The sequence below is a fragment of the Scophthalmus maximus genome, chromosome 6 (assembly GCF_022379125.1).
Source record: "Scophthalmus maximus strain ysfricsl-2021 chromosome 6, ASM2237912v1, whole genome shotgun sequence".
NCBI classification, from domain to species: Eukaryota; Metazoa; Chordata; class Actinopteri; order Pleuronectiformes; family Scophthalmidae; genus Scophthalmus; species Scophthalmus maximus.
Genome location: NC_061520.1, coordinates 10488848 through 10516298, shown reverse-complemented (window position 1 = coordinate 10516298; position 27451 = coordinate 10488848). Strand labels below are relative to the sequence as shown.

General features: G+C 42.7%; 1 protein-coding gene across 3 annotated transcripts in view; it reads left to right on the top strand.

Annotated features, from left to right (window-relative positions):
• Positions 1–1093: 1093 nt before the first annotated feature.
• The window catches only part of pax7a (paired box 7a), a 46916-nt gene continuing 20558 nt past the window's right edge, over positions 1094–27451 (top strand). The window contains exons 1-5 of one of the 3 annotated variants that reach the window (XM_035632024.2): positions 1095–2230; positions 3483–3718; positions 4506–4635; positions 5088–5216; positions 23322–23521. In XM_035632024.2, the coding sequence (XP_035487917.1) occupies positions 2143–2230; positions 3483–3718; positions 4506–4635; positions 5088–5216; positions 23322–23521 (783 nt within the window). In that variant the 5' untranslated portion in view covers positions 1095–2142. Of the gene's footprint in view, positions 2231–3482; positions 3719–4505; positions 4651–5087; positions 5217–23321; positions 23522–27451 lie in introns of all 3 variants that reach the window. The other 2 variants (XM_035632023.2, XM_035632026.2) reach the window with 2 other exon arrangements.

Sequence of the window (27451 nt, the reverse complement as noted above, 5' to 3'; positions counted from 1 at the left end):
ACACCTCTGTTTTCATGTTTGAAAAATATATAACAAACTTGTCATCACACTTAAAATTCATAACAGTGTAAGTGATGCACGTTTCGCAAGAGCAGAGAGCAGCCCTGCTGGTGGCGAACCAGGGATATCTGCAAGGACGCGGGGGTCATCAGCTTTATGTGCGTGTCTGTGGGATTCTTGTACAAAAAAAAAAAAAGAAGAAAAGAACGAACCTGTTGCAGCATTAGAAAGGGAGAGGCGGGCAGAGGGGTGGAGCAGTTATAGACCAACACGCTGTTCCATAAGAGAAATTCGCTATTGTTTGGACTTCGCATGATTGATGCTCGACTTAATCCGCGGCTCCCTGCGCCGTCCCGGGAGGGCGAGGCGCTCCCTTTGTGCCTCCCCGTCCCATGCGAAGCGGACCGAAAAGCGGGCGACGTGAGGGTCAGAGCTATTCGCCGGGCTACCAGCGCCTTCCCACCGGCACATCTGCATGTGAAATCGCCATTTCACCCCTCCACACTCCCTAATTGTTGCAAAAATTATTTGTGAAATTGCCTTCCACCAGGAGTGTTTGCCACGGCAATTGTCACGATTTTATATGCGCGGCGGGCCCACCGAGGTGACACACGCAGCGCTCCCTCTCTGCCATGTGCGCTCTTTAATAGCGGCGCGTTTTGGGGTGTGTGTGTGTGTGTGTGTGTGTGTGCGCGTGTGCGTGTGTGTGTATTTTTTTAACAATTACCTTTCAGCAATTACTCCTTGCGTGTACTGCGGGGCAAGTCAACCTGTTGTCATCAATAGCGGGTCGATCCAATGTTGTAATTACCACACACACAAAAAAAAAAGCTATAGGAGCGATTTAGACGCTCGCGCCGCGCACATTTGCCTAATTGAAAGGTTAACAAGCCAAAAAGCATCTTATAGCCCAACCTCCGGCTGCTGCTGCTGCTGCTGCTGCTGCTGCTGCTGCTGCAAAGGTCCGGTCGCAAACAAAACATCATGAATTCGGGACTTAATCATTTTTGGGGGGCAGTGATTTTTGGGGGGGGGGGGGTTCGCGTGAAGCATCTTTGGACGAGTTTGCAGACGGAATATATTGAAGTTGTATCGAAGAGATGACGATTTTCGTTGATTCCCCCCCCCCCTCCCCCAAGTGTTATATTTCTATTTAAAGCCACATTTGGTTTGTGTGCATGTAGACAGTGAAGGTACAATCAAGTCTTTTTCTTAGCAACTTTCAACAATGTTTTTCCTATACCATTTATTTATTTATGGCTTTGCTGTTGCTTGCAGATAAGTGTTGTTGGTTTTTTGTTTTTTTGTTTTTTTTGTTCCTCGTGATCATTCAAAAGAAGAAATAAAGAAAACAAAACACAAGAAAAGAAAGATGCAACCTAAACTCTTTATGACAGCATTGATACGCCACAGGTCTGACCAGCTGAGAATCACGAAGGCAGACACATTTCTGAAAAAGACCGGACTCATAATAACATTTAGATATAATAACATTTTGAACCGGGTCTGCTGTACGGGGCTCTTGTGAGGGAGGCAGCAGTGAATTAAAAGTGGAATGCGAGGCTCTGATTGGTCCTCCGGCTCCTGGCTAAACCCACTCTCTTTCATCCATAAAAGAAAGGCCGGGGAGCCTATGGGAGCGCGCGGCTGTCTCCTCCTACGACATGCACGAAAGTTGGCCACTTAAACTACTTCCAACCAGCCAGCAGACATTATACTAAACCCAAACCACACCAAGGGAAAAGAATAACATTGCCTTTTCCCCCCCCTCCTTCCTCCAAATTCACACACAACTTTTGGTGCTTGCAGCTCCCTCCATTTTGCAGACTTCCCCGCTTTAAGGTTTTTTTTTTTGTTCTTTTTCAATTTCATTTGTTACTGCCTTTATTTTTTTTAATTTTTATATTCGATACATTCATCGCACCAGAGGGGAGCATCCACTTGCATCTTCCCCCGGGTGGAAGGAGGGCTGGTCCAGTTTCTCCGCCTGGGATTGGGATTTGACAGCACGCGCAGCATCTTTTGAAGCATTTTTTTTTTTTTGAAGACATTCCGGTATTTTTTATTTCCGTTCTTCACATTTGGACTCTGCGAGAGTGCAGCAGGTCTGAGTCCGTTTTTGTTGTTCGCGTGAGTGGCTGGATGATGGCTACTTTGCCAGGAACGATGCCTCGGATGATGCGCCCTGCGCCAGGCCAGAACTACCCCCGAACCGGCTTCCCCCTGGAAGGTAAGAGAAAGACACGACAGCTCGATGACACCCACTCGTCGGGACTCCGCTCTGTCAGCGGGCGATGTGCGACACTCAAACGGAGCACAGTTTATTTCCGGCGACATGCTGCGAAACGAGAGAAAAAAAAACGCCGGGTGAAGAAATACGACCTCGAGTCAGTGATGATTAAAGTTTACAACCTGATTGAACAAAAGCTGCCGTGGCCCACAGCTTCAGAGAAGCAGCAGATCGAGAAACTGAATCAGAGCTTTTTTTTAAATAAATATATGTCGATATATACAGTATATATATGTCAACAATATATATTTGTCATGTCTGTATTTTAATGGATCTGCTCGAGACCAGACTCTCAGTAAATCCTGCTTTTTTAAAAAACAATTTCTACAAATCATATTTGTATTAATGGCGTTTACTTTATAATTGATGTCGTTGTTTTTATGTTGTGGATACTTTGTCTTTCAAATCACAGAAGAGTTGCTCTGATATTTGCAAGGCCGAGACATTATTTTTCTATTTATTTTTAAATATCCATAAAAAAATGAAGCCACTCTAACAGTGATTTAATGATCTGAATGAGAGAATAATCAAATTTTAGGGAGTGTTTTTATGAGTCCAACACACACACACACACACACACTTACGTTCTCTCCCTCTGCACACACAGGCTATTTAATTGGTAATTATTTTTTTTTTTAAACTCAAGTCCACCACACTCGAGTCGTCTGAACATATGGGCGGAAAAAAGATCACTTTGGTATTTGCATGCATTTATGGCAACGGTTTTCCCATTACACCCGGTTCGTGCTCAAGTGCTCCGGAGCGAAATGTGCAAAAACCACGTAGCTCGCGAGTCGCCGGAGCTCCGGGATTTGCTCAAGTGTCCTGCTGCTGCAAATGGCAATAATACACACGGCAAAGAGACGGCTCAAAGGATCACATCAATATTTGTACAGCATGACTAGGAATAATCAAGGTGCGAATCGTGGCCCCTGCTCAGTGTCTCTTGAATGTGAAACTGCCTCCTGAAGTGGCCCCGGATGCGTCCTGCCAGCCAGACTCAAACACGCTCTTGAAAATGTATCATATGATAATGTGCCGTAACCTGCGTCCTATTACAAGTCAGGTTTGACAACATGGCAGGTGTAAAGAAAACATGGAGCTGCGTCTATATCCATGGAGTCATGCAGCCTGACGTGATATCTGGTCGGGGCTCTGTTGCTGAGACGTTTGCTGTTCTGTTGTTGCGCAGTATCCACGCCTCTGGGCCAGGGGAGGGTGAACCAGCTCGGTGGAGTGTTCATCAACGGGAGGCCACTGCCAAATCACATCCGACACAAGATCGTGGAGATGGCACACCACGGCATCCGACCCTGCGTAATCTCGCGACAACTGCGAGTGTCTCACGGCTGCGTGTCCAAGATCCTCTGCCGGTACCAGGAGACCGGCTCCATCCGCCCGGGGGCCATCGGAGGCAGCAAGCCCAGGGTGAGTGGCGGCCCGGGACCGAGGGGAGGGGGGTGCCCGAAGATGGGCGTCAGACTGGGGGGTGCATGACACCTGAGGAGCCCACATCATGATTTTGTATTTTCATTCGTCTGATGATCAAGACAATTTTTTTTTATCAGACCTCTTCTGTTCAGTATCTGAAATTCAATAATAATAATATGAATAATAATAATAATAGATAACCAATTACTCTGCTCTCCTTGAATTTAAATGACATGTACATGGCCCACCTGTAACGCGTAGTCCTCGTCATAACAAACTAAATATTTGAGATAATTTAAATTTAAGATAATTTATTTAAAGAAAAAAATAAAAAGAGAGGAAAACACCTACCTAAATAAAATGACCTTGATGTTTAAAAATTTAAAAACCACAAAAAACATTTTTTTACTATCATTTTAATTGACATGGTGTTTGGTCATTTGTGGCTTCAGAAGTGATTGATTGTGCAGGAATGTGTCGTAATTGATCTGTTTTCATTTGTTATTACATATGTAACAGTGGTGTTAAATATGTATTTGCAACCGAGGGCCTATTTCTTTGTCTCATATCTAATATTCGTTTTAAAAATTACACACCATTTATAGATGTGTATATTAATTGTGAGTATTTGTTTTATATTCACATCTTGTAAACGGGTCATGTGTTATAATATATATAAATATATATTTAATTCCTCTCAATTAAAAGAATTTGACGTTTCTTTCTTTTTTTTCTCCCCTTTTCCTCTTTTTTTCTTCACATCCCAACCATTTCAAACCTGAAGCAGGTGGCAACTCCCGACGTGGAGAAGCGGATCGAGGAGTACAAGAGAGAAAACCCGGGTATGTTCAGCTGGGAGATCCGGGATAAGCTGCTGAAGGACGGGGTGTGCGACAGAAGCACGGTTCCTTCAGGTGAGGCTTCATCTGGTAAGCTGCACTTTTTTCTCCCCCCCCCCCCCCCTTATTACCAGCGAACACTTGCAGCATCACCACCATGAATGAGCATCACTCTGAATCCAACTTGTTCTTATAAGCCCCAGTTACTGATAAGAAAATGTCCCAGTGTGGCAGGAAAACACAACCTCCACCTGGATACAAAAGTCCCCCCTTTGGTTCAGAGTAGTGAAACGATATTATTGTATTTATAGTGTATAACATTGCTCACTTTTATTTATAATTTTCACTTTTCTCAACGCAGCTGCTTCATGTAAAAACTTTTACCTGTGCTTTATTTGTGTGTGTGTGTGTGTGTGTGTGTGTGTGTGTGTGGTTTCCTTCTTTTGAACAAAATGTATGATAGGATTATTATGGTTCTTCTATGGGTTTTAGCGCTAATCACCCATTTACCTTTTTGTTGCCATTAGTGAGCTCCATCAGCCGCGTATTGAGGGCCCGATTTGGCAAAAAAGATGACGAGGATGACTGTGATAAGAAGGATGAAGATGGAGAAAAGAAAACAAAGCATAGCATCGATGGCATCCTCGGTGATAAATGTAAGTTAACAGCAGATAGTATATGGCCCTTTTTTTGCTTATGTCTGGAATAACGAACTCTCTTTATTTACATTATACAGATTATTATTGTTATTTTTTTTTTTTACTATCATTATGATCATCATTATTTAAAGCATAAATTGCAGCCCCTTGTAAGCAGGAAGCAAAATGTTTTAAACAGACTTCCTCCCTCATCGTCCTCCTGGGAAATCGTCCCACATCCGAGCTGCAGCTAAACAAGAGAATGTGTTCCTGCCTTTAACTCCGAGCCAGCAGTTGTTCATTTACTCGATTATTTATGAGAGCCTTGGCAGAAGGTATTTAACTGCGGGGAAATTAATTTGTGTGGCGAATTCCTTTCCTCGTTCATTCACTCACTTAACGACCCCCTAAACGACAGCTGACAGTTGACCCATTTCACAATCGATGTCAGTTCGCTGACATTTCACCACTTGTCAGTTAAAGAGCGAATCAATGTCCATATTATTATTTGCTCTATTAGTAATGCTGCGAGGATGGGCAATAAAGCTTTGACGCAGGTATTTCGCTGTCACCGTTTGTCAATAGAATTCTCATGCTTTTTGATAACCTTCAAATGTGTTGGTATGTGTCACGTGGGTTTCATGTTTTTTTTGTTCGTGGCATATTTGATGTATTTGTATATATATATATATATCTATAATATCATTGAAGCTATTCGACTCTCGCTAGAAATATCTGAGGATTTTCTGATTCCAAGGTGATTTTTCGTAAACAGCAGAAGATGAGTATAGTTTGACAGTTGAGAGGGCAAATTCTGGATTTTTGTTGTCAAATATTGTTCGGGCCCCGAAAGTTTAGAGGTTCTCCTGGCGATGGAGAGAGACATTTACCACAACCGATATAAAGGATCAAAGATGTGTGAATGGAGTTTAGATAAGAAAGTCCAGAAAAGAAAAACACCCCCATCCCCTTTATCCACCCCATACAAAAAAGACACTGCCAAAAAATTTTCAAACTTGAATTTGGACTTCAGGGCCAGAACCTCTCCTCTATTGACGCTTTTCTAAAGTGAAGAGTCCCGGGGTACAAAAGCAAATCCTAGAAAGATGGCAGCGAGAAGGGAGAGTGCGGGCCCGTCCGTTCACATTTAAAGGGGGAAAAAATCGTCTAAAAGAGAGAGAAAAGTTTGGACAAAGGGCGAGCGGAGACATAAGAGGAGATGAATTATTCAGTGCGCCCCGCTGGTAGATAGTTTTGTAATTTTATATAATGGCGTTGGAGAAGAATCAGTTGATAGCGTGAAAACGGTCTCTCCTTTTTCTTCTGTCACACCACGCGTTAATGTTATGAGAAGAAGAAAAATGTCACCATTTTGGTGCAAATATCTGCAGTGTTCAGTTTGACGCCCTGTGAAGTCTGCTGGTTAGAAATGACCGAGGGATTTTTTGGGGTTTTTTTGGTCGACTCCGTTGAGCGCAACTCATCCGAGCTCAGGAAAAAAACCGTTCGGTGGATAATGTGATTGTTTGATTTATAAAGTGTTAACAACATTAACGACACATCGTATAATGTCCCCGCTTCTGTTTTTTATTATTATTCTTTTTCTCAGCGCTGCTTATGTTTTAAATTTGGACTGAATTATACGTTGCTATAAAAAGAGACGCACCCTTTGCGCGTAATGCAGTTTCGACACCACCAGCATCCGGATGGCATTTAATAATGTTAATACTTATTAGAGTAAGCGCTGGAAACGATGGCTGCTGAATAGGTGGCTGTGTTCGCGCCGGGTGTAATAGCTCGCAGGCATGGTAAGAAATGTATTTATCCCCAATCAGCCCCTCACTCCCCGAGTTTGAAGCGCAGCCCTTATGTGGAGAGGGGTTTTAAAGCAGATTAAATAGAGCCTTTTATTTCTTTTCACTTTCATCTCAGAGCGGAGCTCACAGTGGCTCGCCCTGGGCACAAAATTCATGAGATATTTTTTTTTCTCGTTTACTTATCCAGATTTTTAAGACTTTATTTATTTATCTATTTGTTTATTAGGGTCTGTGTATTTTTTTCTCTCTCTCTCTCAGAGGTTACATCACGGATTTATCCCAGCTCTAATCTATCTATTAAAACGTGTATTTAACCACATTAAGATATTTATACATTTTATTTTTTGCTGCATGGATGCGATTGTTATTTCTCAGAACTCTTGTTTTATCGCGCCAAAAATAGTTCACTCTCGTTGGTATTTAAAAAATATTTATTTTTAAAATTCTGATCATGTTTACCGTGGGGGGGGGGGGGGATCACCAAGCGGGGACCCTGCTCCACCCACCATTCAGTTTGTGCAGAGACAAGTTTCCCATCCACGTTGCGCACTTTTGTGCTCATGCGCGGCTGTTTTAAAGTCTGTGCCAAAGTTTAATTACGCGCAAGGAATGGGGCAGAGGTTGCTGCATGCGCAAACCTTTGGGCATCCTTTTGTTTTGCGCCACATTCAGAGAGAAGTTGAGAGAGAATTTGAATCAGCTGCTCCGAGTCCAACTGCCACACTGACGCGTCCAACCCGACCGTCAGATGAGGTGGAGACGGACACCTCGGCGAATCGCAGGCTCACCTGAGCTCTTCAACCCAATTAAACAGATGCCACGTGGGATTATTCCCCGAGCATCAGGGAGGGAAAGTGACAGGGAGAGACGGTGGAGACGCGTGGGGAAGTCGACCCAGAGAGATCCAGGTTATGTTGTGTTAAATATAAATTGAGACGTTTTTGGTGCTACACTTTGTTTCAAACATATTTGGAGAAATATAATTATCTCTCTCTCTATATATATATTTTTTTTCCCCCATTCAGTTTGTGCTACCTGCGAAGATTTACGTCGTGCGTAAAGCAATTACGCAACGATATTTTGAGGGTGTATCCTCTGTTCTCAGGTGCAGCCATGCATTCCTGTAGAAATCATAATATATAATTATAATTTCTAGCTGTTATTAATTCGGCCTACGACAGTGTTGAAGGTTATGAAAAGCTGCCCCCTCGCGCCTCTCTACGTCACAAACACACACACGAGGGCACTCACTCACTCTCTCGCTCACGCACACGCCGACTTGACACGCACGCACACGCGCACGCGCACACGCCCGGTCTCTAAGTGTATGGTAATATAATGTAGCTATATTTCGGGTCTAAAGCCGCGCTGAATGAGGAGGACAGGGGAATGAAGCGAGAGACCACTTCAAACAAATCCATCTGGAACAGTGTGTGAGAGAGATTCAGTGAAAGTATGGGGAAGTTATTTAGCTATTAATAACGTTTTTTCCTCAGGCATTGAGAGTGACTCCATCTGCACTTTCTCGCAGCTATTTGGCTGGGTGGAAATTGAGGGAGACCCAAATGTTGGGCAGAGATAACATACCCATCATAGCCCAGACCCTGCGCTGTGCTTCACCGCATTAAACTCGGATTAACCTCCCCTGTCCCCGCAGCCACTCAAGCCACATTTCACTGGAATTTACATCGGTAGGCCTTCTTTTTTTTAAATAAAGGGGGGCTGGAGCTGAAAGGCAAGACATAAATGAAATAAAATAAAATGTCAATTAATTTAAAATAAAAAGATATATGTACAATTTTCAGATTCATATTTTTTTTATTTACCAGTAGGCTACCTAACGATTCTTGCTCCATGTAAACATCGGTTCCTCTTCTAAAAAGTCAAGTATCTTATTCATTTTTTAGGCCATTAATAGTTAAACTGAGCTAATATATACATTCTTTACGTTCAGGAAAAAATAACGTTTGTCGAGTCAAGTGAGTGATGTCAGATCACAGTTTACAATCTGACATTACTCATATTAACTCCCATGTACCAGTCTTCTAGCAGGTTACTTTAGTAACCTACTCTGTTGCTTAGTAACGACTAACTTGATTAAACGGTTTCTCAGTTAGCAGCCATATATATATATATATATATACGCCTATAAAATGGTGAGACAAATTTCAATTTTACTGAAGTACTAGACCAAAACTGTAGTTTTTGTTGACACGCTTGCCACTGAATTGAAGATAAATGATGGAACTATACTCATTTATTCCTCATATGACACTGAGAAGACTTAATATAATTAATCATTTTTAAAAATGAGACTATTTTGGTGACATTTTAATCTAATATACTATCCTATAAACATATTTTTTAATTATTATTAAATGCAGCTCATTGACAAAATGAATTAAATTACAAAAAAAGTAATTTATTGCCCATACAGATATATATATGTGTGTGTGTGTGTGTGTGTGTGTGTAGTATACTTTGCTTGGATTCAACAAATTTCAAAGTAAAAACGAGCTGGATTAAAATACAATAGAAACTAGAATACAGCCTATACGTTCTCAGACGTGTTTTTTCTTCTTTCGTTCAAAATGTATGTTTTTAATTGAAAAAAAAGTAATGATGCGATTTGCTGCTAATGACGTATCGCGATATTTGACGGCTGCTACCTGTGTAACAAATCAGCCCATTGGTCACAGTGAGGTAACATGAGCAAAAACCGTGCTGCAGGATAACGTGAAACCCGCTGCTTATATGAGTAATGAGCAATGCATCAATTTTTTAAGGTGTGCATGTTTAAGCTTGTAGGCCTAAAAACCAAAGTGGAGAGACATGTCAGTGTCGGCAGCTTTAAGTGTCCACAACATTATAGGCTGAGGGGAGGGGGGGTTGGAGTAGGCTTAAATTCATTCTGTGCTGGCATTTGACTTTGATCACATCAGAAATATTCATGGAAGCACAAACAGTGGGTCTGCCACCATTATCCCGGCTGACAGTGATACCTCTCAAGGCTGTCTATTAATTAAAGTGGCGCTTACCATGTGGGACGACTCCCTATCTGGGCACAAAAAAAAAAAAAAATGGTTTTTCCATCTCTAGTGGGGCTCTTGAAAAGGAGCAATCTTTCCTCCCCAGCTTTCTTGTGGGAAATTTAAAAAGTGTACAGAGGAAGACATGGGGATTTCTAGCTCATTTATAAAGACGAGTTTATAATCCTTTCCTGCTTAATAACTTAAAAGGATTCAATTTCTCCCCTCATTTATGGGGTTATGATCACACATTGTTAGACGCAGATAGTAGCATTTCAAGGTTAACATTTCCTGCTCGAAAATATCAGAATATAAGCTGTAAGCCCATAGGTGCCCTTTGTTTAGCCCGGAATTTCCCTTTTGCAAATGCTGATAGGCCCATTTTAGATGTTGTTACTATTAATGTGATAACAACGAGGAAGACGAGGGAGACCACGTCGATAAGATGCCACCGAGCATTTTCAAACGATGTGATATTTAATTATAGCGTATGATTTAGCCATCGAGAATTAAACTCAGTAGGCTTATGTAGACTCCAAGGATTGGATGTCTGGTTGGGGGTCTCAAACCATACGAGACAAATTAAAGAGGAAGTGTTGCCCTGCAGGTATCCTGTCACAACAGTAGGGTGCTTCAGTGCGTCTCCCATTTCTGTCTGTGTTTTATTCCGCCAATTTTCACCATGGGGCTCTGGGATCCTGGACTGTGCCTGCAGGGCTGAGCGCCAAAATAAATACCAAACTCAAATTCTCATCTCCTGTCTCTGGTCAAGTTTGACTTGATCCTCGATCTCTCTCTCTCTCTCTCTCACTGCACACACACACACACACACACACACTCCACATCAGCGCCACACGTTCATGTCAACAGGTTTGGGTTTAAGTATAATTAAAGTACAGGTAGCTGAATTATTCATTTGATTTTATAGCCGTTTCGTTTCATCTGTTGTGTGACTTGTTTCTGGGGGAAATTATCTCAACAGATCGGGGTTGAGTTATTTCAGCGTACTTATCTTAAATATTTCAGGTTTCAGTGAGTCTGCAACCTAATTATGATGAAGTCAATCAATTTCGTGGTATTTGAGGAAATGAGTGAAATATTTTGTGGTGTTTCCTTTTTTTCTTCTTTTTTTAAATGTTTTTGGCGAATGTAGTTTTAAGTGTTGACAATTACTCCAGGAAATATTGCTCCTATATATAAGACCTATCATTGTTACCTACCTATTGTTCCAATGACAAATATCTTTAATTACTTAAAAATTCAGATATTGTATGCACACAGTTTTTTTAGCATAAATATTTGATCAATCAAGAGTTGTTGTTTTTTAAATTTGTGTCATTAAATTTAACCCCTAACCCTATAATAATAACAATAATAATAATAATTATTATTATTATTGTTATTATTATTATTATTATTATTATTATTATTATTATTATTATTATCAACCTATACCTACAACGCTCAACATAACATTTCCACTTTGGGCCTGTAATGAAATCCTATTGCCCGAATGTGGCGGTGCTTTGTTTTGCGGTAATGTCTAATTGGCTGGAAGAAGAAGATGAATGAGGCTGACAGGAATCAGCTGTCCAGAGATTCCCCCTGCGAGTCTGACTCGGAAATCATAACCTGACCAGCTTTTCCTCCTCTGCAACCAGCTCGTTGAACTTGTCACATCTAATTAGGGTGTTAAAACGCACAGAGTGCATCGGTGGGAAACAGTAGGTGGTTGGGACGGGGCAGCCAATGAGGCCCTTTTGGGTCAGATGGTGGGGGTGGGGGGTGGGGGGGGGGGGTTGCAGCCTGGTTGGATGGTGTTGTTGTTGAATTGGACCGTTGCAGGCTTTTATTTTCTAAGCAGGCTCCCCCCCTCCACTCCGCTATTACTTCAATTATGGCCATCCAGCGGGCTGAACAGGCAAGCCTGCATGGACTGTAGCCTTGTTTTAATTAGGTATGAAATTAATTAGAGCAGACATCTATTAAAGACTTTTAAGTTTGGCTCATTTTTTTTCCACCGAGTTTAAAGGTATGACAGTGGATTAATGGCTTACAGCCAAAATTACATTTTATGGCATCCCGTCACTTCCGTGCCGCCCAACAGGTGTCAGCCAACCTTCGACTCAACAGAAAACGAATCTTTTAATGTATCTCTGCACCCTATTGTCCTATTTTAATTTAGAAATTCAAACATTTTAAAGTCAAACATGTTCGCAACTTTCAACAGCCAATATGTCAAACGCTTTCTGAAATTTCAGTCATTGTGTCCGAGATTAGAGCTCCACACCCTCACAAATCTCCCTATCCATATATCTACTGCTATGCAGACATTAACATTTTGTAAAAAAAAAAATATGAATGCATAAATAAATAAACCTTATTGTGTGGCTAGTAGCCTTTACCTTCTGTGCAAATGTGGAAAATATAATCTTCTTCGATTCCCATTTTAAGAGGCTGCCTTCTCTTTTTTTATTGAATCCTTTTTTTTCTTCTTTTTCTTGTATTGGTGCAAAAAAAAGCCCTGTGATGTCTGACAGCCTGCTCTCACCATTGTTAGATGAACAGCCACTAGAAAAGGACGAGAGAAAGAAGAGGGAGGAGAAAAGGCCCTTCTGTTATTTTCTGTCTTGAGACTTGCTGCATAGGCTTTTCAGGCGAGTTGATGAACTCCTCCAAAAAGTTTATTAAGGGGCCGAAAACAATAAGAACTAAAGCCTTTGGGTGCCCGGGCAGACAGTTTATAAACTAGCTGCCATTGTGCCTCAAAGGCAGATGCATGAATACTTTTCAATGGGGCCCTTGAAACTGACACGATCAGGCTGGACAGCAGCGGTTTTAAAGGGAGAGAGGGTGATTCTGCAGCAGCTCAGAGCGCTGCCTTCTTTTTGCATTAATGTACATCTGCAAAGGAAGGGGGAGGAGGAGGAGGAGGAGCGGAGCGCTGTCCGTCATGGTCACGCTGGTTTTCCCTTGGCCTTTACACTTCATGTGTGTTTAAAAAAAGGAGAGGAAAAAAAAACTAGTGCTATATTTTCATGTTTACTTATTTCCAAGGAAACTCCAGAATCGTCATGGCAGCAGATGGCTCAATGCGCTCCGTCATATTTCCGTCTCACTGCTGACGCTACATTTCCAGTGTGCAAATTGCACGAGCTGTTGTGTGCGGAGTGTGACAATCGGCGTTTCCCGTTAATGCTGAATTTTTAGACAAAGATTACAAATATTCCCGATCATCTGTGCGCACAAAGCCCGGCAGAAATCCGTTGTGTGCTTTGGCGACGTGGATTCACTGTTGATTTTCTTTTGGACACTGGTAACGCGCACTCAAGAAGATACATTATTCCCCTTCCTTTTCAGTAAACAATAGACTGTCACTCTTTATCCCTCTTCCCTCCTCTGTTCCTCCCTCTCCAGCTTTCTCTTTTAGTCCGCTCAGTCTCTGGCTCTGTGCCTCACAACATCAGAGGGAGTCCAGTGATTTGTGACCCCAGCAACCCACACTTAATCTTGCTAAAGAGGGGGAGCATCCAGTTTGCAGCTTGGCGGGCCCCAAATAGACCAAGCCTGCTCTGGCAGGTGTCAACATTAGCAAACAATTGGTCCCCAGTCCCATGCCCCGTACCCCAGTGCGACACTGAACCTAAACTATGTGAGGCGCGCTGAAAGAAACCACATAATAGGGAATGTGGAGGGGAGGAGAGGAGGGGGAGGACAAGGGAGAGATTACACTCTCAGACAGCTATTAGCAGGGATGAGGCTTTTCTAAACAAACAAAAAAAAAGAAGACGATCAATACTGTGTTAGTTTACAAAGTGGAGTCATCATTGTGGCTTTGCAGTATTTATTTTCTGCTCCATTGTTTTTTCTCGACTCCTCAAATGTCTGTGGGCCGTATTGGCAATCCAATTTAGTTCGGAGGGGGTCCCTTGGACGCCTATTTCTTCTCCCGGGCAGTTGTGTGTGTCTTTCGCTTTGCGCTGGGCAGTTCATTCACAGATCGGGTGTTGTAATGAATCCGGATTGGCGAGTATTACCTTCACTGGTGGACAATGACCGAGGCTGTCCAGGGGGAAAACAACACTCGGGGACGACAGAGCTCTGCTTGGCCCTGCGGGATTGCAGTCCGTCTCCTTCATTAGACAGAAGTGTCTGAGCAAAGAGAGCGGAGGAAATGAGCAGAGAATGAGTTGACATGCGGACTGTCGCCGCTCTGGAGTGGGAATGTTACTTGACAAGAGGGTCGATGTTCGGGTTTTTTAAAAGGCCATTTAGTCATCTCTCACTGCGGATCCCTTGCCGTGCCACAAGGAGAGACGAGTGTTCTCAGTGGGAGAGATGAGTTGTAAAGGTTTTTAATAGGAAAAACCTAAAGTTAGTTGCTATCCGACGGAAATCTCATTTAATTGCTTTGAGACGTCCTCTTTGCGTCTCTATGCCTGGCCTCCAGAGAGAAAAGTTCAATTCAGGTGAAGTGTACAAAAACAAACCTCCCGCTGCAGTTGTTCTGTGCACATCATTAGAAAAGCCGCCATCGTTTTTGCTACAATAAACAAGCGTAATTAACTGACCCCGTGACCCCTACAGACAATGGCGCCTGTTGTCAGAAAGCACCAGTAACAATGTTAACAGGCAATAAAATGATTGTGCACAATCGTGGCATCAGGGCATCAACAACTCCAAACACCGACTTATCAGATTCTACATTTCTCCGACTATTGTCCTCATGTGGACCGTAGGATTTTGTTTTTGTCTGGACGAGGTGAATTTGCCAAAGGGGACAGACAGTTTACAGAGTAATTTCAGCTGTAAGTAGTATTTAATTAACCATGTCATTTCATAAATTGTTGCTTTTTTGCCTGATAAGTCACCCACCAAACAATGTGAGTGTTGTCGCTGGCTCAGGGAAGACAAATAGTGACAAAGCCCTCAAAACTTTGCGGCCCACCATTAATTCTGCATTGTAGAGGTCGAATCAGTCCGGAGACGAGAGTTTACATGCACCTGCCTCCAAGATTTAAGCCAAATACATTTTTAAAAAAGTGAAGAAATCTGTGCCGTCTTGTGTCAAACTGGCCTAATGTTGAATTTCAGAGTATCCTGAGTATCCTTTTTTAACAAATTTTTTTACTGACTGCGTTTGTAAGTATCAAACTAATACCCTACAATACAGGCTCACATTTTAACTGTTTTTTTACTATTTCCATTACATATTTTAAGAATATTAATCATGATGTTGACTGATTATCAACTAACAACGAGGACTGCTTAGCTGAAAAAGTAAAAAAAAATTGTTACAATTAAGATTTTTCTCTGTAGTTTGAAGAATATGGAATACACTGTATGGTTCAATTGAATTCTTCGCCTGCCTGAACTAATCTCAGGATATTTTTAAGATGGACAGTTTAATAATGGACCAGGACCTTTGGCAGAAATAGATATTTGTCTTGGTGATTAAGCCATTGTTATTTTTGCCAAACAATAAAGCCGAGTGTAGAATGAGCATAGAGCACATCGGGACATCTCAAGCTGTATTATGTCCATGTTAAATTCTGTAATAGACGAGCAGGTCAGAGCCTCATAATTCACTGAAAGAAATGTAGTTTCCTCCAATTTGCCTTGCCAGCTAGGGTTGTCAAACTCTGACAGCTGGCACAGATCACGATAGTGTCGTGCATTATGACCGTCCACCGGTTACCATGGTGCTGCATTAGAAAAGACAAAAAAGCATTTCGGGCTAATTTTATTACAATACAGGAATGGCCCACATAATGTGCAACAGTAATTACGTTTTGCACAGTGCGCCCGTGCTCTCCCTCAGTGATGAATGAGAGACACTGACCATGGTCCGCCAGTTTAAAAATCGCCATTAGCCCATGCTACTTAACGCCAGAACATTTCGCATTTTATGCTTTTGATCTGCTTCACCACTGAAATATTCATTTGTTTTAATTGTGCATGTTATTTTTTTTTTCATAACCACAAAGACAAAACATGTTCCCTGAGTGTTGCAAATCAGAAATGTGTGTTTTTTTCCCGCCACCAAGTGAAAATGTGAAAGCTGTTGTCCAAACAGTTGGGTGGAGCTCCGGTTCTGTAGCCGACAAAATGACAACTTCAAATGTTGTCCCCCTATTTTCAACTAATGGGCTTATTTCTGCATCATCAGTCATTCTCTCCTTGGGGAATATGTAGTCGCAGTATAAAAAGCTTTGCTACTGTGCCACATTAAAAACCCTCAGTATGTGAGGAATATCTGAAATCACTGCCAGGCGCTGTAATGCTTGGCCCAGGAGAAAAAAAGGTCTTTACAGGAAATATTCATTGAATTTTTGACTATAAAAGGATTCCATGGTAACAGTTTGTTTGCTTACAATCCACTTAGTGTCAGTGGACCATAATACAGTGTAGTGCAATAGTATTTTTGACAATACCTAAAATTATTTTATTTAATACTATAGCTATTCTTTTTTTTAGCCGTCCAAGCAAACAACGATAAAGTAACATTCAAATATACTGTATAACTATATATCGTTGTTCACATGAATCCTAAGTTTTTATTAAAGTTTCCCCTCAGTCGTCTACAACTCTTCTCTCCTCCGCAGTGTCCTCTATATCACTCAAACTTTTCCACAATATTTGCTGCCCGTGCCTTGTCCAGAAAATTAGAGAACTTCCCCTGGGCACATAAAAATGTCCGCTGTGCATTCCTATACTGTGCCCAGTAATCTCTCTTTGGCTTTGTTGAGAAAATGATTTGTTCCTCCAGGAGACCTCAGCTCATAGCCCTGAGACATTACTGTTTGATTTCCTGCGTAGGTTTTCAGAGCTTTTTGCTGGGGGACCGGGGCTCTGGCTCCAGTGCCATTTGGCAGAGACCCCCAATGGGCTTCTTTTTACTTTCTTGTGCTCTCTGTTAATTTCATTACTTTCGCTGTGACCTCAATTAGTAAAGACTTTTAAGCTCAGGCGATGACACTCTGCTCTACATTAGAAGAAGCGGAAACCTGGTGCAAAGCTCGGTCTTGATAGGGGAAGTGAGAGGTGGCGACAGTCTTCTGAACACGCTTCACATTTTGTATTCAAGCCTTTATGGGTCCGCGTGTTAGATCCTCTGTATTTCTGGCTTGGTTCCAAAAACTTCCACATGGAAGAGTAGAGGAATATGCATCAAACAAATTTAGATTTTTCATTATCAGAATGGTTGAAACAAACATATTCACTATTTTGTGATGTGCATTTTGCATTGCATTCCCATATTCTTTCAAAACAATAACTTATATTTGAAATAAAAAGTACAACTAAACAATAGTATTTTCCCCTTGTAAAAAAACGTTGTTATATCCTAAAGCGACCAATCATATTGTCACCAAATTACTAGTTTTAGTTGGTATTAAAGAAAAAGAATCCCACCCTTCAAGCCCTTCACGCTTTCACACTCAGGCAGTGCAGAGGCATGGGGAGTCAATATGTCAGCGTTTATGGATGCCCTGCGGAGCTGCACAGGGCTGTCAGGCCCCTATTCATGCTCTAATGGCCCCCTGAGGAGCTCGTCTCTCCGAGCTGAAAGGGCCGGGAGGCCCAGTGGACGCCCTGTTGTTGAAGGTGAGCGTGCGCTCTCATGGACGCGCCGCGCCTTCATCCATATGACAAGAGCCATAAAAGAGCATCGCTCTCGCTGCTTCTCCTTGTCTGTCTCCTCAGGTTTTCTCTTGCACCCCCCCCCCCCCCGCCGCCGACCCCCACCCCCTTCCTCTCTCTACCACTTTCTCCCCACCTCAGACAGAGAAAAAGGGGGCTAATTGTTTGTTGTGAGAGCCAAAGATTACAGAGCCTCCCATCTTTCTTCCTTCCTTGCATATTTTCCCCCTCTTTTTTTCAAGCCCCCTACCCCTTTTCTAAAGAATGCGATTCTGTCCGCGAGACAAGAAAAGAAAAAGTATTGGAATTTTCTCGAGGAATGTTGATGTAAAAGAGTCTAAGACTCTGACGCTGTGGCGGTGAGAGGTTGTGCGCTTGGTAACAAAAGCAAGGCCGACTTTTCTTGCATTTTCATCAGGTAGTTGTCTGGTGGAAGTTTGTGACAGCGTCTTCTTATTTTGAAAAGTGCTGTTGTTCACTTCCACTTGTCTTATTGTGCCCTTGGCCCTCAATCACCTGCTAGTGCAATGACATGAGGCATGAGACAAAACTTTATCTCATGAAATCTTTCCATGATTGTGAGACTGATTTTATTTTAAATATGTTTATCTTAAATATCCTTATATGTATAGTTACACATCTCCTCCTGATTCAATTTCAGCTAAATGTCAAATCACTGCCCAGAGAAGGTCACTACTGACAACCGGTGGAAATTGATTTTGCATTTTGGCATGTTACCGAACCGAGTAGCACATAACTTGATCTGCAACATTCGCACTCTCTTCACAAATTGTTCGGTATGTTGATCTTAATATATCTAATATACAGAATTAAATCCCAACCATGCTGAGGGTACGCTCACTTTGAGAGTTTTGTTTTTTGTTAGCAGGGAGATAACTACAGGAAAAGATTATACGGAATCTGTCTTTAAACCATTCTGGTTATCGCTGTCATCTATCTTGTATGCACACATAAGGTTCCTATCTTAGATACATCCTTCGGTAAATGCCTTGAATCACATGCCTCATTTAACTTGGCAACCCCTTTGGGATGAACACGCAAGTGCGCTAAGCAGAGATGCCGCACCATTCTCGGAGAAATGCAAATGGGGAAGTTGTTAGTTATTTGATGTTGCTGCACGATCCCCCACCCCGCCCCCGAAACATCGCTCCACTCCAGTGTTAGTGGTTGAATTGCATGCAGTCCCGGGGACAGGCAGGGCTGTTTATATGCAGGCCTGGAGCAGCAAAGACAGCACAGAGACAGATGCATGTCAGAGATAGCAGATCCCATCGCGGGCAGATGCCTCTTATCACAGGCCTGTTTGCATAATTAGCCCTTTTGATATTCACCCCCTCTGACTGACAAAAAGTATAATTGCGGCATCAAGTACGACAAAAGGTAGGCACAAAATAAACAAGTCAACATAAATAGGGAGAAAAGATGCGGTGTTATTTTTGTCCTGTGGGTAAAAGAAGAGGGAGGAAAAAACACCATTTTTAACTAAATCTGCTGTCAGTCACAGTCAACTGGTGTGACTCGGTGCTCAGAGGCTGGTCCCGTGAATGCCTGCAAAACACAGAGCGTGAGGCCTGATTGTAATTATGCTGGAACTAATATGCTTTTCAAAATGAGCCATTATGAGCTAATGCTGCTCTGCCAAAGCCCTGTCTGTTTTTGTCCCTCTGTCTTGGATAGTTTGCAAAGGTACGGCTGATATCGAGGCCATGAGTTATAATATCAGAGAAGGTGTGACAGGGATGAGTGCAACTTTATTTTGAGTCAAAGCACCTCACACCTGCACGGCTGCAAAAGCAAAACATTTTTAAAAAAATCTTCCCCCGATAAGATAATCATTTCTTTTGATGTCATCTTTTGCAAAATGTGTTTAGATTGTTTTTGTGCTAGTATATTTTTTATTTTATGCTCTATTGTAAATGCTGCAGCCGCTAATTTCATGTTTTCAGAAAAAAACATTTTTCATTACTTGTATTATTATAATAATTATTATAATAATAATAAAAATTGATTTTGTTATAAAGGAAGGCACATTTTTTCACTTCCTCTAGGATCCGAGATTTTTTTCACTTAAAACTTCTCCACAGTGTTGGATGTCCTGATGTAGTGTTGTCAACAAGCCATAGTAGAGATGAAGTCCATTGCTGTTGTTATGCATCATGAAATCGGGAACTTTACAGATCACTCGGTTAATTGCCGTCATTGAATGGACAGCTGCCTGTTTAATCAGCATTACCTCAGCATCTCGGGGGCAAAGGTGGAGGACTGGAGGAGTTCGAGGGGTTGAGGGGAGAAGAGGAGGAGTGGGTGGGGAGGGGAGGGGGTCGATATGAGGAGGTGATGAGGATCCCATCTGCCTGTAGTCTGGAGTGTGTCTGTGGGGTCAGCGATGGGACCTCAGGGGAGAGAGAGAGAGCAGGCTTTAAACCTCAGAGTAACCTGAAAACTATTAACTAGCGGCCCGCGTCTGTCGAGTGTATAACTCTGTTTTATCGAAAAGGCCTGGTCAGAATTAGAGCGTCATTAAAGCACAAGTCACACCCGGGTGAAAGCACAAAATGTCTTCACATCATTGGTGGATTGGATTTGGAGATCTCTACACAAACATTCATTGTAAAGCGTTCACCCACAGTGCGACCATCGATTCTGAAGTCTCCGGCAGAATTAAAATCCCATAAAAAAAATGACATACTTTTATCTGTTTTCAATACTGGAGAGACAGAATTCTCACTTAGTAGCCATGTCCTCAAACCGCACTCGATCCAGAACCTAAGCGAGCTTTGAACATGTCGTGTGCTCACGCTGGAAAGGTGAGAAAATAAAGTGCACTCAAACCAGACTCAAAACCTGTTGTTGATGCAAACTATTTCCCCACAATGCAATGCAAAAGAGATAAGGAAATTGGGAACGACGTTTTTCAGACTACTTGTGAAATCTTTCCAGAAAAAAAAGTTAAAATTACTTAAAAAGTGAACTGTTAAGTTTGTTGTTCAGTTGACATCTGGCTGTTTAAGTAATCATCATAAAGCAGATAAGTACTTTGACTTCTTGTACACTAACTGTATAGTTTGAAGATTGGTAAATACTTTATGCGGTACACAGTTGCGGTGATCACCCTTCTTTGGCTTATCAATATAGAACATTTGAGTCAAGGGTCAGTGACAACAACACCCGGTGTTATCTTCAATTTCAATCGAGCACTTACCTAGAAAGAGCAATGTGTAAACCTGATCCCTATTTATAATGGGCACAGTATTGAATCAATATCAGGGAAAAACCTCTAAGGGCCCCTGGAGGAGAGTACACGGCAGTAATCATGCCCACTGGATGGCACATAATTGGATTCTAATTGGACGATAACTAATGAGACGAGGCATGAGTCGTTTATCAATATCCCGTGAACCTTTTGAATGGAAATTACATCAGTTGTATTATACAAAGGCCTAATCAGAGGGCACCTTTTTGTGCCGAGGGGACCATTAAAGAACTGACCTCCCCTGCCCCGGAGGGATTTCCGTTTGCTTATAAGCTTATTTTTGTCTCTGATTGTTGGGGGAAACAGACAAATGAAATATACAGTTTAAAGAAAACAGACTGAAAAGTGTGTTTTCAGCAGACACGTGTTTTCAGATATCTTTTTCTGACCAAATGTAGTCAGCATATAGATGAGTTTTACATTAAACCCCATTCCCGGTTGGCCCCATGCGGCGTGTGCCACTTTCCATTTTCCCTTACTCATTACGGGTCGGGTCTGTCGACCTTGTGCTTCTGGTCCACGTACACGAGCAGATGTGTTGGCTCCGTAGCGCTTCACTGAGAGCAGCAGTATGAGCCGTTGTCTGTTAAGATTTATCAGTCATCAGCCTGATAGCATGCTAAATGTGACACAGACACCGCCGCAGCAGCAAAATAAAGTCTGTGAAAACAAAGGGGGGAGAAAAGAAGAATAATTTGAGTAGGAAAAGACTTTGGCGTCTCCCTTCGGAGACCCTCGAGTACCAGTCGCCTCGTACTCGAGGGTCTCTCTGTAGGACACAGAGGTGACTTTGGAAAGTGATCTGTACACTGCAGGGCTGGTCTCAAGTGTCGTCACGGCAAGTTACCGGGCGAATGGATATACGCATCCTCATGAAAACCAACAAAGGGATAGGTGGTGTATGTACATATTCAACTTTGTATGTTCAAGGGTGTTCCGCGGCGGGGCCAGTCTGTGCCTCAAGAATCAATCTTTATTAAAAAGGATAAGACTGAAGAATTGATTTAATGAATGCGGCCTCATGTCCTGCGGCCACGTGTAATCCACAGAGAATCATTGAGCATGAGCTCAGGGGGACAAAAAATGTTCGTAGAAGACTCATGGAGTGGCCTGTAATGATAGTCTCCATATAATCCCCTAATTCCTTGTTTAATTAAACTCTGGAGCTGGCCTTGAGACTCCGCCAGCTCTGTTGCTCTTTTGTTCTCACAGTTGTTATTTGGAGGCTGTAGGTTTGAGTATTCTTTTGTCCACTTATGCTGAAAGATTTGACTGGGGTGAGCTTGAAACGGACACGGGAGCAGTAAAGCAATGACTTAGATGGCAGGAACTCACTCCGGCAAAACATGCAGGTGAGCTCTATAGTTTTCATTTGAGCTGAATGGCAAAGGGGCCACTGTCAGAGGCACGAATCTCTCCATACTCCCTCTCCTTCAATATCTCCCTTTATTTCCCCTCTCCCACACTTTCTGGACGGTGCGTGATGCAATCCCAAGGGGCCTGGAGCAACACTGGCACATCACGCCGCCTTGTCAATGTCTCAATGAGGAAATTATGAAAATGTGAATTTTATGACATGAAATGAAAGGGGCCATGCAGTTTGAATAGACATGCAGAGGAGGTGAGAATGATGCAATTTTCTAAATTCAGTTATAACGGCAATGTGCGATGGTAATGCGTTTTTGCTGTCAGAAATTCCCCTGTCGGCCCGGATTGTGCATCTTTGTGCTGTATCTATGTTCCTCGAGCAAAAAATTCAGTGTAGTTGAATGCCTAAAAAGTAATGTAAAATATGTTCTGATTCATTCAGTGACAGCAGATGGAAACACCCGGCGCTGAATGGTTTTGGTGTGATATTGTTGTTCTATTTTATGCACTTTGGCTGTGCTGTGTGTGAGCAGTGTGCCCTGGGCCAATGAGAGAGAAAAGCAGGGTGAGGAGCAGCAAGGTGGCCTGTGCAGATTAACCCCTCTACCCACGAACACCCCCTCTCCCCCTCAGCCCTCTGCCTTCGCAGCCTCTGGGGCCCCCTTTCAGAGGCAGGATTGTGTATCAGGGCCTCTTCTACATGAAATAAATATCCACATAGATTAAGATAATATTCTCCCAGTTGTATATTGAGAGAGAGGAGTAGCTGTCATTTGAATCTGCTATGTTGCCAGTCCCCCTCTTTTCAGCAACAAAAGAGGCTCCAGGAAAATGCACATAATGCTGTTAGAGCTAATTCATGATCAGTTTCAGAACGCATTTGATGCTATTTTCTTCAAACGCCCTTCGGTCAGTTCACACAAAGGACTCCTTAGCTTGTTTCCATTCCACGATCACACACAGATGGCCCCCTGTCCCTTTCTCCTCACCTCAGGTAACCGCACAGATGACGGTTCGGATGTCGATTCGGAGCCCGACTTGCCCTTGAAGAGGAAGCAGCGGCGCAGTCGCACCACCTTCACTGCCGAGCAGCTGGAGGAGCTGGAGAAGGCGTTCGAGAGGACACATTACCCAGACATCTACACCAGAGAGGAGCTGGCGCAGAGGACAAAACTCACAGAGGCCAGAGTGCAGGTCAGACTCACGGCGAACGTACACAGGCAGATGTGTACGCACATAGTCCTGCATCAGTCGCGCATTCAAAAACACCTTTTCTCACCCCTCTAGTGATCCCTGGCCACGCAGAAAAGTTATGCTTAGGGACAATTCTAAGGATTAGGTATTTTGAAGCAAGAAAAGCAGCATGTTTTTTACTGGAACTATTTCCTTGGTAGAAAGAAGCTCCAATCCAAAGGGTTCACAGTGAGATCTTAGGAAGTGACATAGAAAGACGGATTGTCAATAGTTTGGTTGTTGTTTTTTTTCAAATGTGAAAACAAATTTATTTCGAGATGAGAAAATCTCAGAGTTTAATGTCACCAAAACAAAAATAGCTGCATGCCCAGCTACAGTGAGAAGTAAGTGAGGCAACGTTTAGTAATAGTTACTTTGTAATTTGCTTGTACCGATCCTTTAAACACGCCTGTTGTGGAGGCTCTCACTCTCTTACACCTTGTGAATGTCTCACAGACCTGCAAATACTGTAAAAAATGATAACATTTGACATGCACATATTCATATTTTGCCAACATAATGATGCATGTATCTCTCGGGAAGATGTTTCCCATTTTGTTCTGTATCACACAGTGAATGTGTGGGAAATTTGCTGCTTACCGTTAGACTTCATGTTTAAAGTGTTTTGACAGTGATACTCCCCGTCTTCACACCTCAGACCCGGGAATCTATTTGACAGCCCGGGTGCCCTGTGGTCGTGTCTACGGTTGAAGGAAGATGTGTACAGTAGAGTTATGGCAACAGCTGTTCCCCCCAAATACTGAGAGAGAGATGGGGGGGAGGGGGGAGGAGAGGAGAGAAAGGGAACGCATTCCTGATGGATTTCTCATTTCGGCCTTTGGCCAGGATCTCATCCCATCACTTTCAAGCTCGCCGCTGCTTGTAAAATCTTCCACATATCACACAGGGTTCCTCATCCTCTCTTGGGAACCTATGCCCCGACAACAACATTAATCAATCAACCGCCAGTAAAAAAAAACTAAAAAAAAGGTCTGGGGCACCGCTCTCCTCTTACAACAGTCGTTCACACTCACTCTGAACCCCCCCACCCCCCAACTCCTCACCGCATGCTAACTGTTCATCACACTACAAACATGCAGTTGGGAGGGTAACTGATTCCACACATGTCTTTGTCCATCTTAAAAAAACCAAAATGCAAGGATGTCCTATGTCTGAGCGTTTAATGCCTCACTCAAGGGAAGAGAAATTTATCTCTTGTCTGTTATACAGCAATATATTTGTTTTTGGAGTGTGTATAAGAGGTAAATCTGGAAAAAAGGTGGGGGAACTAAAGTCTACATCAATAAATCTTATGGAAAATCTACTCTAGCACATTCTGACAATATTAATTTAAAAGCAAATTTAATTTAGCATTCAGTTGATTGGGTTCCAGCAGTCATGATGTGGTTGAGATTAACCACATAATTGCACAAAATTATTTTTTTTTGTATCATAAATGCCATGCACAAATGCATCATTCTTCTGCAATTCATAGTCATCACAGAGGACCGCAACACCTCGGGCTTGAAGGAATAATCCATGCCTGTATTAGCACCTGTGTATTTATGGAGGCTAGCAAAAAATATCTACACAACATGAAAGCGAGAGAAGAAAGGGAAACAGAGTGACTGCTGCGTCTTCGCTGTTAGATAATAAACTTAAATGATGTCATGTGAAAACCTGAGGAATTTCAGTCATGGCTTTAATTTGTTAATGCTGTTTTCCTCATAATCTAATTCTTAGAGTCTTTGAAAGTCTCCAAAGGTCAACTCAAACTTAATTTTCCAAGAAGGTTACCGAGCAGTGACGCCCTAAGTTGCACTGCAGTTTGAGCGTGTTTACGTGAAGATGTGCAAAAACTTTTGATAACTTTTGACATGTGATATTTTTTTGCCAAAGCTAATACCCCTCAAACGAGTTATTGTGTTTCGGGTTCTTAAATTAATGAAAAGCATATCAACATTTTAGGTATTTTACTTAATATTTAGATTTTAAAAAACAAAAACAATAAACTATATGTGAAATGTTAAATGTGAACTTTCTGGTGTGTGCATGTGTGTTCTGAAAATGTCCACCAGCTGGGCCTTCACATACGTTGGTGCCCAAATGGCCCATCGCAGGGCAGGGGAGAGGAGACCCTTTGGCCTGAGAGCAAAGCTTCTCCAGCACAGCTGCAATGACGCATCTTCCAGATGTCGCTCAGAGACAAATCGCTGTTTGAGTTGCCGAGGAAGAAACTACAGGCCGGGGGTGTTGGAGGGGTCTCACGGACCCATATTTTAACTTGAATTTGTGTCATGGTTCACCCGTGTCCGTTTGTCATTAAACATGGCGATAATGTGGAAAGTAGTTTTCTCAGGTTGGGCTGCGGCGGTAAACAGCGGTGGAGAGGTGCAGACAATATCTGCACTGGCGCTCCACCGCCTCCGCCCCCAAGCTGTGTTGTAAATTAAAACTGCTTCTTGTGGCAGCGATGAGTGTTTGGCTTAGCGCTGACTCACAACGTAAACTCATAAACAGAGCTAATTCCCCTGTGTCTGCCCTCGCCTGCCGTTTTAAGACCTTTCCACCATCCATCTTTATCAGCCCCGCTGCCCCTTGCAGCAGAGCCACCAGCGCCTCTCCTCCACCACCACGAGCCGCACAATGGTTTTATCCCCGACTGACAAATTGTGGGATATGATCCATATCTCTCGGCAATTAGTTCCAGGCTGTCTCAGTGGGAGGGGAAACTGCCAACTCTACCTTCAGCGTATATGCCTCCGCCGATGCAGTGTGCACTGCCACTTTCCATCTGATAGCCACTCAGTTTTAACAGGAGCTGGCGGCAACGCCATTCCATGAGCTATTAGAGAAGAGAGCCGCATTTGTGTCCGGTCCCTCTGAGGAGCAGACCAGGTGGGGGGGGGGCACCGAGGAGGGTTGCAGGATATGGGCTGCAGGCCGCTGCAAATCAGCAAATTACATTCCCCACTATTTAGACTGAAGTTTTTAAGAGACTGACTTCTGAGTCTCGGATGAGGCTCATCATCTCAGCATGCCGCCACCGGCTCGCTTTACCAAATCTGTCACATAGATCCTCTTTCATTACCAATAAACATTCTGCATGTAGCTATTATAGTTTGCGGAATCTAATAAGGTATGAGCATTGCTTTTTACAAAGCGTGCAAATCAATTTGGTAAAAAGTTTCTCTCTTTATCTGTGGCTTGTGCTGGCCTGTTGAAGTATGGAGTGAGCACTGGAGAAAAAAAAGGAGCTAAAATGAGTCTGAAGTGGCCTTCTTAGTGTTTTTGTGAAAGACCAGTACAGGCAAATTCAAACTCACGCTGAGGCTTTTAAACCATTTTTCAACATAGCCGGTGAAAATGTAATCCCATAGGGAGGTATGAAGAGGTACTACACAGTTTCCTGATTGTTATATCAGTCAAGTACCAGCGGCAAGAGAGAAGATCACAATGGCGCCGAGTGGTGACAGCCGAACCCAACAGGCAACTGTATTCCCGCCAGTATGGGTTTAGGTTTCATAAAGGAATAAATAGGATTTGTGTAGATTGCAAAAGGGAAAAATTGTTGCAATGCATCAGTGTGAATGTTCTAACAGTTTCTTATTATTAGAATTTAAATGACTTTGGTACAGTGCTTCTGTACTCCTGATACTTATCGAGCTAATCCCACTCTCCTCTCAAATTCATACTCCTAGCTACTTTAATTAGCATAGTGCCAGTCTGGAAGGCAAGCAGGGAGGGAATCAGAGAGAGAGAGAGAGAGAGAGAGAGGGGAGAGAACAGGGGAAGGAGGGAGGAGAAGGGGGAGGTTGTTCGAGGGGGGGGGGGGTATTGCGTGGTATGAGACAGAAGGGGATTTGTATGTTGAGGCTGGTTGCATCACCC